At 41.9% G+C, this 12,136-nt stretch overlaps 1 protein-coding gene across 1 annotated transcript; it reads left to right on the top strand.

The window, feature by feature from the left end:
* The first annotated feature begins 8,175 nt into the window (after window positions 1–8,175).
* LOC118421177 (ficolin-2-like) lies at window positions 8,176–10,059 on the top strand. The gene is made up of 5 exons (XM_035828339.1): window positions 8,176–8,254; window positions 8,464–8,609; window positions 8,892–8,988; window positions 9,108–9,272; window positions 9,797–10,059. Exons 1-5 carry the CDS (start codon window positions 8,176–8,178, stop codon window positions 10,057–10,059), a joined length of 750 nt encoding a protein of 249 aa, XP_035684232.1.
* The last annotated feature ends 2,077 nt before the right edge of the window (window positions 10,060–12,136 follow it).

Consider the following 12,136-nt stretch of genomic DNA (forward strand, 5'->3'; position numbering starts at 1 on the left):
TGCTTGTGTTGGGTTTCATGATTACTTACATGAAAACTGGCCATGGAGGCATTGTTTTCAGCATGTCTGTGTCTGTTTGTGTGCATGTATGTGTATTTGTGGTAAGCATAACTTTATTAAATTTTGAATGTATTGCGATGATATTTTGTAAGAAGACGAAGGTCAAGATCAGCTATTGGCCTCCTGGCGGACGTCCTTGGTACTGCAGCAGAACCAGAGAATGTATTATTGTCCGTTATGCTTAATGTGAAACTTCTAAACAAAGTCACGGATTTACCCAAATACGCCGCCGGCCGGATTTGCGTTGCATTGTCGTATTCGAGTAACGATCATGGATTTGTCCGGATTCATTCGGAAACTTTCCGGATTCGCCACGATGCACGATTTCGGATTCGTCGTATTCATTAGGATTTAAGGCCATTTCGTGCAGTGTAGCGTGGCCTAGAAACCCTCGTAGCTATAGGTTTCTTAAGAAATCTAAAACAATGCATGGTTTTCCGTATGGATGCATCGAATCGGTTGTCGGTTATTGCCGACAGTCACCGGGCAAGTACAGGATTTGAATTGCTGTCGTATAGAGCCACCCAGAACTGTACAATGGTGTGGAAAATCCGTTTTTATCTATCTATGTTATATTGACCTAACATTAAAAAAACATAGTAAACTTGTATGTAGACACAAATGGTCAGAAGCCCGGTTCAGTCCCGTATATCTAATATGATCTCATAGAAATTGCGCATCTTCCTGAATCATGTTAGTGATCAAACTATCGCGGGCTTCTGGCGAGTCCATTACGTGGTTCATTGTAACGGTTTTTTTTTTTCTCGCCAGCCATTGCCCGACAGTAACCGGACAAATACAGGATTTAAACTTGCTGACGTACAGAGCCCCCGAGCACTATGAACAATGGTTCTGTCTGTGTTTAACGGGTTTAATAAGGTGTGTAATTATAATGAGCGAACAGTCATCAGTTCATTATGTACTGTATATAAGTTAAACCAGACCTACATAATACTATCAATTGTTTGTCATTTCGTCATTACGTGTATTATTCTTAAGTACTAGTATGTACTCTGTATGCCAGCCACGACCAACGAAAACTATACATCCAAAAAAAATGCAAATCTGAGACTTACAGTTACATGTTAACGAAGGTACAAGTTTACAGGTATCGAAAGTCTTTACCGTCACTAAAACAACACTACAGATATGAAATCTTAGAAGGGCAACTGCTTGAACATTTAGATGTAGAGTAGAGTGAAATACTAGTAATACCTTCTTTCCACTAGGACGGTGCTCTCGCCGCGCTCTCTCTGCGACCTCAAATTTGACAGATTACTCAACGAATTCTACAGAAAAGATCTAACCTTTTTACACATTGTGTATTTTGTTGTCTTCTCAGTCACACTTGTACGTTTTGTATGATATACATATCATATTTAGGTCGCAGTGAGAGCGCAGCGCGATCGCCGTCTAGTGGAAGGGGGGCCTAACTTTTGACTGGTGGACTGGGCGGGTCTACAGGGCGAGACTTGACCAGTCATCAGCGGTCATCACATGGTGTGATGACCGTTGGTGACCGGTCAAGTGTCGGCCTGTAGACCCACTCAGCCATGCACGTGTCTGTGGAAAAGTTTCATTACCATTCTGTGGTTACTGGAGTTCGTGGTTTAATGAACTGTATAATTAGGACCCATCGGACAAGTCCAGAATTAAACCTGTGACGCACAGAGTCACCCAGCACTGAACAATGGCGTGGAAAATTCCACTTCTGTCTTTGTTCATCTGGCTTTAATGAAGTGTGCTATATCGACCTACCAGTCGAAAATAACTGTGTTAAGAGTTTTACTTTAAATAACTTCTTTTTGAATGGAATGTCTCTCCCTTTTCATTACTGTTCTTATGTTCGAGTACCAGCCGGGACCGGGCAGTTAGGACAGTTTATTCGGTGGCCCAAGACAGTCAGCCCGCCGATCTCCTGTTAGCGCTGCGGAGAGTTTAAGCCCGAAGGAGGTTCACCTGCCCTTAGTAATAACTCCTTGGGCTTAAACACCCCGTAGCGCTAATGTGAGATCGGCGGGCCGGGCTGACTGCCTTGGGTCCCCGAACAAAACTTGCTAGCTACCCGATCCCGCCTGCCCCCCAAGGTAATATTCAAGTCCCTCTAAACTCGGCGTTTTCTTCAATGTTATCTCGAATAACTGACTGGAGAATATATACACTAGAATCAATTCATCATTATATCATATTTACAGTTTTCCTAAAGCATGTTCAAAGCCATACACAGTGACCTCTCAATGGACCTGACGAGACTTGTCACAATGGAAATTAATGAAAGGAACTCGTTAGGAGAACCACAAAAAAGTGGCCACGAAGACCAAGTCATCCTTATGCAGAAATGATCACTACTACAGAATGACTATACATACTACAAAATCTATTCCTATAGTTTAAAATACATCACTAATCAAACAAAAGATCAGCGTTCAACTGCTAATTTGCATACATAACTACTGTAGGTGTCGTTGACCGGGCGTGGTGAGGAGAGTTGGGCATCTTGAACCATATTTAGATCATATCATGATCTCATATTCCTAGATAAAAATATCTGTATGTCGTAATATTCGGTCGCCGAGAAAAGTATTTAAGAGCGATGGTCGCGGTGCGCTTGTCAGAGGATCATTTGCATTGCCACTGAGGTACATAGGACGCCCATACACAGGTGGTATATAAAAAACGACGAGTCTACCATATCACACATCAAGTTGGTCGACAGGGTTCCCCCAAAACCACCAGGCACTTTGGGCAACAAGTGAAGGTAAATCTATAAAATTTATTTAAAGAAACTGATATAGGTTACTCGGCGGATAAAGGTGAACTAGCGTTAATGTTAGAGAGACGGCTGACTTTTCTTGTAGTAGTGACAGTAGTGTAAGTGTTCGTATTGACCATTGACTATTGTTAATATTGTAGAATTTCGGCGCTAAATCTCCATTCAGATTATCTACTAACATTTACAAGTATTTTTTTTAATATATTCGCGTCATTTTCTATATCACCAGAGTTGTAAACAACGCAAAGGCAAGCATTGCGAAGTCCCCTGCTTTTCGGTGGCCTACGAAGACCTACTTGCGACTTGTCAGTGTCTCTATCGGATAAGCTAAACATGACGGTGTATTTCTTCGGTACCCTGCTGTTCGGAGCCTGTGACTACTTCACTGTGGAGGGGCAAGAGATGTTCGTGCGAACGTTATTCTACCACTTCCAGTTCATGCCTTGTGCACCGAGGAGAGGTAATCTTAGTCATATACCTTAGGTTATGTTTTGGGTAGTGTCTGTTTGTATGTTTGTAGAAGACCAGCATAACTCGAGAACACTTAAATGGATTGTTTTGCTATTCGGTATGTGTGTAGGTCTTGAAGAGACCTAGAAACGATTAGGTTTTTGGGCCCCTAGCGGCCTGTAAAGGTACTGCATCGGAACTTCCGCTTTAATATCTCGGGTTCTGGACATGCTGCGGCTATGATTTTTGAGTGGAAGTCAGATCTTGATGCCGAGAGTAAGTGGTACAGGTCTGGACCCTATAGCGGCTTGTTTGGAAACTGCAGTGTCAAACTTTGAAAGGGAATAACTCAATAAGGGGTTGACGGATTGTCATGATTTTCAGTATGTAGATAGCATACTAAGTGATGCTTCATATTATTACATATTAATTATGCAAATTGGAGTCTAGTTCTGCTTAATCATAGGACCATTGCAACTTGTGACATTTGTAACTGAGAGAAAAGAAAAATATTGATAGATATATCATGCAAAATAAAGACCTAATTTGCATAATTAATGAGAAAAAGCTATAATGTCATTGTGGTAAATGACGAGAACTTCTTACTTGTAGCATTTGCAAATTATGTACAGGTGGACATCGTTAAACATTAATTTTGCAAATGAGGTCGTACTTTGCCTAAATTATCAGAAAATGCGATGAAAGCCTTCTTTCCATAACAATAACAATAACATAGATTGCGTACGTCTGTGTTGTTTGGTGGAAGAGATCACGTTACATAATTTATGCAAGTGAGCATAATTAATGACAGACACAATAAATACAGCGGTTGTAAAAGATAGAATCATTTGGCGAAGGTATAGGGTCGTAGAAAAAAGTTTGTTCTAATGTTGACGTACACTATTCCCTCTTGTACTTGATTGTACAGTTTGCTGTTCGTGGAAGGCGGAAGATCAATTGAACTACCTAAGGTGGTGGGCAGGTCGGTAGGGTGGGCGTGGCTTCGGTACCTGGCCTGGGTTTCCTTTCTCATAGTGACGATTCTGGCTGTCCTCTTCCGAGTAACTACGGTAAGCTATTCCATTAATTGTGTCATCAGGTTGGTAGACCAATTAAACAAAGTCTTCTACGTTACACAACCTTCTTTAATTCTTTTTAGTTGTGCATTAAACGGAGAAGACTTTGTTAAAATGGTAAGCTATAATTATGGATGTTTTTTCTGGTAGTGTTTCAGGTTCTAGTATACCTTGTAGAACAATTATGAAATTCTCATCATTTCCCATTAAGAAAATATAGCACTGATTTCTTCTGGGACATTTGGGAACAATGATTATACATTATGCAAAAGATAAATGAAATTACGAATAGTATAATATGGTTCTGTAGTTTTATTGCTAAATATATTGTGCTATATCAAAGTGTTGCATGCACTTACTTTAGGCAGCATTCTCTTCCAGGACCTAACTGTGGCCTGGCCATGGGCACTGGTTGCGCTGTCACCAGTGTTTCTGGTCCTCGCCATCTTTGTCACCTTCTACAAGCCAAAGGCCAGCGAGGAAAGCAAGCAGATGTACCTGAACGTGATTGGTCAACTGGCGGGCCGACGGCACCTTCAGGGCCAAATGGCAGCTGCGGTTAACGGTGGTTACGTCATCGAGCAGCCTCAGCCCCATCCGGGTCTGCACAAGGATGTCAATGTCACACCTGCTGGTGTCCCAATGGCTGGAAGCCCCACATAACCCCCTATTGTATCATGGCTCCAGTGCAAAACATTCTGCTATCTGAGTTGCCAGGTAGTTGAAATAAACGGACAAGCTTTATTGACACGGCAAAAAGTAAAGTTACTTTTATATGGCCAACTATAATACACCCGATATTATTATTACTATAAACTACAGCAAAAAAGAGAGAAAGAATACAGGATATATCTTACAATTCTACTAATTAAACAGTATATGATAATAAGATTCCACTAGTTAAACAATATAGGATAATAAGGAAGAACTTCTATGCAATCAGGTGGGGCTAAACGTGTCACTATCTTTTCTAATCACAAAGCAATCTTTTGTGTATTAACCTATCTTAGCATTATGAGAGCTCTTGGATCCTAAGCTATAGTCAAATCTACTTCTGGTATCTAGAATCTTGAAATCTGTAGTATTTAGACATAGGAATGTGAATAACTTATTGCGTAACATATCATACATAGCGCATTCCATGACGAAGTGAAATTCATTTTCGATTTGCTTTGGACAAAATGGGTAGAACCTTTGGTCAGGGGCTACATTGTGGTATCTTTCTGTTTCAATAAATCACATGCATGATAATGAAGCATCCACATTAGGCAGCACGTGCCCTTCATTTTTTGCAACGTTTTTTTTTTCATTTGTCAGACATGGAAAGAGCAGTGAGGTCCATTTTCTATCGCCCTACTCTAGAAGATAAGGCCACAATAATTGTAATTCGGTGCCGATAAAAGAGACTACCAATAAGTAATAAAGTACTTGCAGGGATGACTATTCTTGTTTGGGTAGAGTAAGGAGTGTATTGTAGCAAGTCCTCCAGAAATGGCACATGATACCATGGCAGACAAACGCTGAAACAAAACAGTAAATTCAACAAGAAAATGTAGGATTCTTGTATGTTTATCAAATGTAGTTATATTTAGTCTTGAAAGGGAATTTCGTACCGAAAGAAATCTATTCTGAATTAAACTTGCATGTTTCTCCCAAACCGCAAAATATGAATATCATTGTCATATTAACCAATCAATCTTGTCATATGATGATGATGATCAATATTTTTTGTTCGTATGGATACAGTAGAAACCAGTTAATTGCACTACTGTTAACTGCACGGAATCCCAAAATCCCAAACCGGTGCGGTCCAGCTAGATAGCTTCGCATTCTTGCACCATCCGGATAATTGCACGAAATTCACTGGCAAATAGGTCGTGCCATTAAGCGGCTTCTACTGTACTAGATATATTCCAAAGTTAAACATCATTGGTTGTTACAGTTAAGGTCACACAAACTTCATGTCCTGATGTGGAGATTGAAAGATCGAAAAAAAAATGCCTGGCTGTATACATGGACAATGAATATGAAAAGAAAAGTCTGAAGGAAAAATTTTTACCTCGGCAGATTTACATTTTAACCCTCTGGTTAATAATATATTGTTCTCTTGTTTGATTTTTTTTCTGAGAAATTTAGATGATGTGGCCTTTTAATTTAAGGGAGAAGGTGTCAAAAAAGGGAAAAGAGAAGAAAGAAATGGAAAATCTGTACCTCGGCGGTTTCAGGGAATAATTATAATGACCGACCCAGCCCATCCTCACAACGACATGTACTTCTCTACACGCACGGGACAGGGGAAACGACATCCACCCGAGACTGATCACTGTGCGCAACAGTACAAAGGTGCATGATGGTACGAGAAACGAAACGCAACGGCATGTATCATCCTGGGACTCACCGGTCCATTACAGATGGCGTCAACTGGTTCCCATGGAAAGGATACGACTATTCCCTAAAAACTACTGAAATGAAGATAAGGCCTAACTAGACCAGGAAATAGGGAAGACGGTCGAGTCCACGTCCATTCTACACCGATTATTGAAATAAAACACTTGTACCATATGCTGTTGTTTGCGTCTAATTTCTAATTATTACCTTCATACAAACTGGAGGTACAACAGAGGCCGCTTAATTGCACGGCCTATTTGCCAGTGAATTTCGTGCAATTGTCCGGCTGGTGCAATAATGCGAAGTTATCTCGCTGGACCGCACCGGCTAGGGATTTTGGGATTCCGTGCAGTTAAGAGAAGTGTGGCGTTAATCCGTTGTGCAATTAACTGGCTTCAATTGTATTGTTTTCGATGTGTGTGTGTGTGTTTGCCTGTGAGTCTGCTTGTATTTGTGGTCAGTTTAACTTAAGAGCCTTTAGCTGGATGGTGGTGGTATTTAATAGGAAATACTCAAAGATAACACTTAGCCTCGCGTGCAAATAGGGTACGACCCGGTCCTTGAGAACTTAACAGATGTTTCTATTAAGCTATACATACACACACACGTACACAAGCACGTATACGTCTACTGCACACTACGTAGAAGTTCACCATCACCTTCACATCGTCATGAATGTTCTTTCCATCTTCTTCCTCTTCCTTCTGTGCCAACTCAGCAGCACAGCGACTCACGATCATGTTAGTTTGGAGGAGTCTCCCGGATCAGCTGTGGCTGATGTTGAAGAAAACGTTTCGTTGATTGAATCTTCCCTAACATATGGACAACATCTACAGACCTTGAACCAGCAGTTGGAAGAACTGAAGAACGACACACAGCAATGTTGTGATGGACAGTGGACGGTAAGTCCATGTTTTTGATAAGACTAACAGGGGAAGATAATGCAATAATTGTATGTCCCACATTTGTAGCAGCAGCGGCAGTAGTAGTAGTAGTAGTAGTAGTAGTAGTAGTAGTAGTAGTAGTAGTAGTAGTAGTAGTAGTAGTAGTAGTAGTAATAGTAGTAGCAGTAGTAGTAGTAGCAGCAGCAGCAGCAGTAGTAGTAGTAGTACTACTAGTAGTAGTAATAGTAGTATCAGTAGTAGTAGTAGTAGTAGTAGTAGTAGTAGTAGTAGTAGTAGCAGTAGTAAAGTTGTAAATTTACATGATTTATGCATGGTGATGTTGATAATTGACACATGTCACAAGTATACAAGTCTGATCATTAATCATTAAGCGCTTTTGCATTTTTTGCATATATTTTGCATATATCTGGCCAACATCGTACAACAACATCAGGAAAACCTGGAAGAGCTACAATTAAGCGTGTATAAACAAGAGAACGTCAATCAACAACAACAGGCCCAGATTCAACAACTGAAATCAACGATGTATGACCAGGCAAATCTTATTCAGCAGCAAGAAACCAAAATGCAACAAATGCAGACACTCTTGAACCAACTGTCAGGTATGTAATCAGTGTGTTTTCTTGAGAACAGATGTTAAATTTACACCTAGAAAATTCAATGTAAACTTTAAACATAGAAAATTCGATTCTATTTCATGAGTCATAATAAACGGTGGTGTTCGTCCAAGTATACCACCGTTTCAAAGGAATCCAACATCACATATACTGATAAGCAAACATGATTCTTTCATATGATTTTGCAAACTCAGACAAGCTGAATGGTGCCCGTGACTGTATGGAAGTGCTGACGACTGGACACGACACCAGCGGGGTGTACACCATCTACCCTGATGGAGGAGGGAAAAGTCCTGTTCACGTCTACTGTGACATGGACACTGACGGGGGCGGATGGACGGTATAGACTTCAGACTATTCTTTAATCTATATATCTTTCGATTATTTAGCGACATAGTCGTGCTAACCGGCTTATATAAAGTCATAATTTGGGCCAGCGAGAGAGAGATGAGAGGGGAGAGAAGAGAAGAAAAGAAAAGAAAAGAAAAGAAAGAAGAAAGAGAACCAGAGAGGCATGGCGAATGTGTCAACTAGTAAAGCTTTTAATGCAAAGTTAAAGTACATACTTCTATTTGGCGTGTTAACTAAACGTACATTCGTAACGACTAATGTACTTTTACAGCTATTCCAAAAGCGTCAAGACGGTTCAGTCAACTTCTACCGAGACTGGCAGGCGTACAAGACAGGGTTTGGTGACCTGAGGGGAGAGTTCTGGCTGGGTAATATTACAACTATTTATTTAATGATATAATGTACATTTTATATTCATCGTGTTGGAATATTGATGGTTCTTTTGCGTTCATCACAACTCGTAGCACTTTCTACTTAACTGTTTTAGGTAATGACCACTTGCACCGCCTGACGGCCCAGGATGTGTACGAACTGCGGGTGGATCTGGAGGACTTTGAGGGTAACACGGCCTACGCCAAGTACAACATCTTCAGGGTGGAGGATGAGATGCACAAGTACAGGCTCACTGTGGACGGCTACAATGGCACTGCAGGTATATACGTCCCGCGAGCTTTTTGCATTAGGTCACGGGATGAAACCTTGCGGTGAAACCCACGCACCACGGTCTCTTGTGGCTTCTTGAGATGAAAAGGCACCTTGTTCATTGAAGAGTCTAGTACTCTTATTTTCTCTTTGTGTCTACTTTATACTAGGTAAAAAGACATTCTCCAATCCAATATAATGATGAATGGTGCGAGTAGGAATGGTTTCAGAGGTTGGCTTGGATCGCAACTATTGCAACTCTCGCGAATCACATTCTTGCATTATCATGAAAGTTTACATGTGTTGGTATTTAGCATTGCACACTCGGACTTGAACCTTTGTTCAAACTCAACGTTACCAGCGGGCGTTAAAGACTTCCCATATACATAGCACTTTTGACCAAATGCTGACGTCACGTGTACATTTGTTCACTTGACGTGGCCACTTGAATTCTGATCGATGGAGACTTCCAGGGTAAATCTAGCTTCTTGTGTTTGAACAAAGTTTTAACTTTGTATATTAATCCCTTCCCAGGGGACGGCATGACCGATGAAGTAAACCCTCACCACGGCATGTACTTTACTACACAAGACAGGGACAACGACATCCACCCTGCCGATAACTGTGCCCAAGAGTTCAAGGGAGCGTGGTGGTACAGTAGCTGTCACCGTGCCAACCTGAACGGCCTGTACCTGGCGGCGGGGCAGCAGTCTCAGGCGGACGGGGTCAACTGGAAGCCGTGGAGAGGCTACCACACTTCGCTAAAAAGTGCTGAAATGAAAATAAGGCCTAACTAGAAAAAGGACGCCGAAATTGTAAACAACTCTGATCACAAAAGAAGAAAACCATTTATCCTGTTGTTACAATATTCGCTGTAGGTATATCACAGACATGAAAATCAGTCTACGATCTGAACAGCAAAAGTTTCTATGATTTTCATTAACACAGATCCAACATATTTCAAATAGCCAATACAGGTAGTTCCTGATCAAAGGGCTTTATTGGCAGATTTGTAGCATACCTCGTATGGATGGTCATACCTTGTCATACCTTGGTCATACCTTGGCAATACCTTGGCTATACTTTGGTCATACCTTGGCCATACCTTGGTCATACCTTGGACATACCTTGGTCATACATTGGTCATACCTTGGTCATACCTTGGTCATACCTTGGTCATACCTTAGTCATACCTTGGCCATACCTTGGCCATACGTTGGTCATACCTTGGTCATACCTTGGCCATACCTTGGCCATACCTGGGTCATACCTTGGCCATACCTTGGTCATACCTTGGTCATACCTTGGTCATACCTTGGTCATACCTTGGTCATACCTTGGTCATACCTTGGTCATATCTTGGCCATACCTTGGCCATACCTTGGTCATAACTTGGTCATACCTTGGCCATACCTTGGTCATACCTTGCTCATACCTTGGTCATACCTTGGCCATACCATGGTCATACCTTGCCCAAACCTTGGTCATACCTTGGCCATACCTTGGTAAAACCTTGGTCATACCTTTGTCATACCTTGGTCATACCTTGGTCATACCTTGGTCATACCTTGGTCATACCTTGGCCATACCTTGGTCATACCTTGGCCCTACCTTGGCCATACCTTGGTCATACCTTGGTCATACCTTGGCCATACCTGAATCATACCTTGGTCATACCTTGGTCATACCTTGGTCATACCTTGGCCATACCTTGGTCATACCTTGGTCATACCTTTGCCATACCTTGGCATACCTTGGTCATACCTTGGTCATACCTTGGCCATACCTTGGTCATACCTTGGTCATACCTTGGTCATACCTTGGTCATACCTTGGTCATACCTTGGACATTCCTTGGCCATACCTTGGTCATACCTTGGTCATACCTTGGTCATACCTTGGTCATACCTCTGCCATACTTTGGCCATACCTTGGTCATACCTTGGTTATACCTTACTCATACCTTGGCCATACCTTGGCTATACCTTGGTCTTACCTTGGTCATACCTTGGCCATACCTTGGTCATACCTTGGTTATACCTTGGCCATACCTTGGTCATACCTTGGTCATTTCTTGGTCATACCTTGGCCATACCTTGGTCATACCTTGGTCCTACCTTGGTCATACCTTGGCCATACCTTGGTCATACCTTGGTCATACTTTGGTCATATCTTGGTCATACCTTGGCCATACCTTGGTCATACCTTGGTCATACCTTGGCCATACGTTTGTCATACCTTGGCCATACTTTGGTCATACCTTGGCAATACCTTGGCCATACCTTGGTCATACCTTGGCCATACCTTGGTCATACCTTGGCCATACGTTGGTCATGCCTTGGCCATGCCTTGGCCATACCTTGGCCATACCTTGGCTATACCTTGGTCATACTTTGGTCATACCTTGGTCATACCTTGGTCATACCTTGGCTATACCTTGGTCATACCTTGGTCATACCTTGGTTATACCTTGGTCATACCCTGGTCATACCTTGGTCATACCTTGGTCATAACTTGGTCATACCTTGGTCATACCTTGGCCATACCTTGGCCATACCTTGGCCATACGTTGGTCATACCTTTGCCATACCTTGGTCATACCTTGGTCATACCTTGGTCATACCTTGGCCATACCTTGGTCATACCTTGGTCATACCTATGCCATACCTTGGCCATACCTTGGCCATACCTTGGTCATACATTGGCCATACCTTGGTCATACCTTGGTCATACCTTGGTCATACCTTGGCCATACCTTGGCCATACCTTGGTCATACCTTGGTCATACCTTGGCCATACCTTGGCCATACATTGGTCATACCTTGGCCATATCTTGGTCATACCCTGGTCATACCTTTGTCATACCTTGGTCATA

The sequence above is a fragment of the Branchiostoma floridae genome, chromosome 8 (assembly GCF_000003815.2).
Source record: "Branchiostoma floridae strain S238N-H82 chromosome 8, Bfl_VNyyK, whole genome shotgun sequence".
NCBI classification, from domain to species: Eukaryota; Metazoa; Chordata; class Leptocardii; order Amphioxiformes; family Branchiostomatidae; genus Branchiostoma; species Branchiostoma floridae.

What these genes read in the sequence shown, in the direction of transcription:
- LOC118421177 (XM_035828339.1), top strand. Translation starts at nt 8,176, where the DNA reads ATGTATGACCAGGCAAATCTTATTCAGCAGCAAGAAACCAAAATGCAA. An exon ending in ACTCTTGAACCAACTGTCAG is followed by an intron (nt 8,255 to 8,463) that starts GTATGTAATCAG and finishes TTGCAAACTCAG; the next exon opens with ACAAGCTGAATGGTGCCCGT. An exon ending in CGGCTACAATGGCACTGCAG is followed by an intron (nt 9,273 to 9,796) that starts GTATATACGTCC and finishes ATCCCTTCCCAG; the next exon opens with GGGACGGCATGACCGATGAA.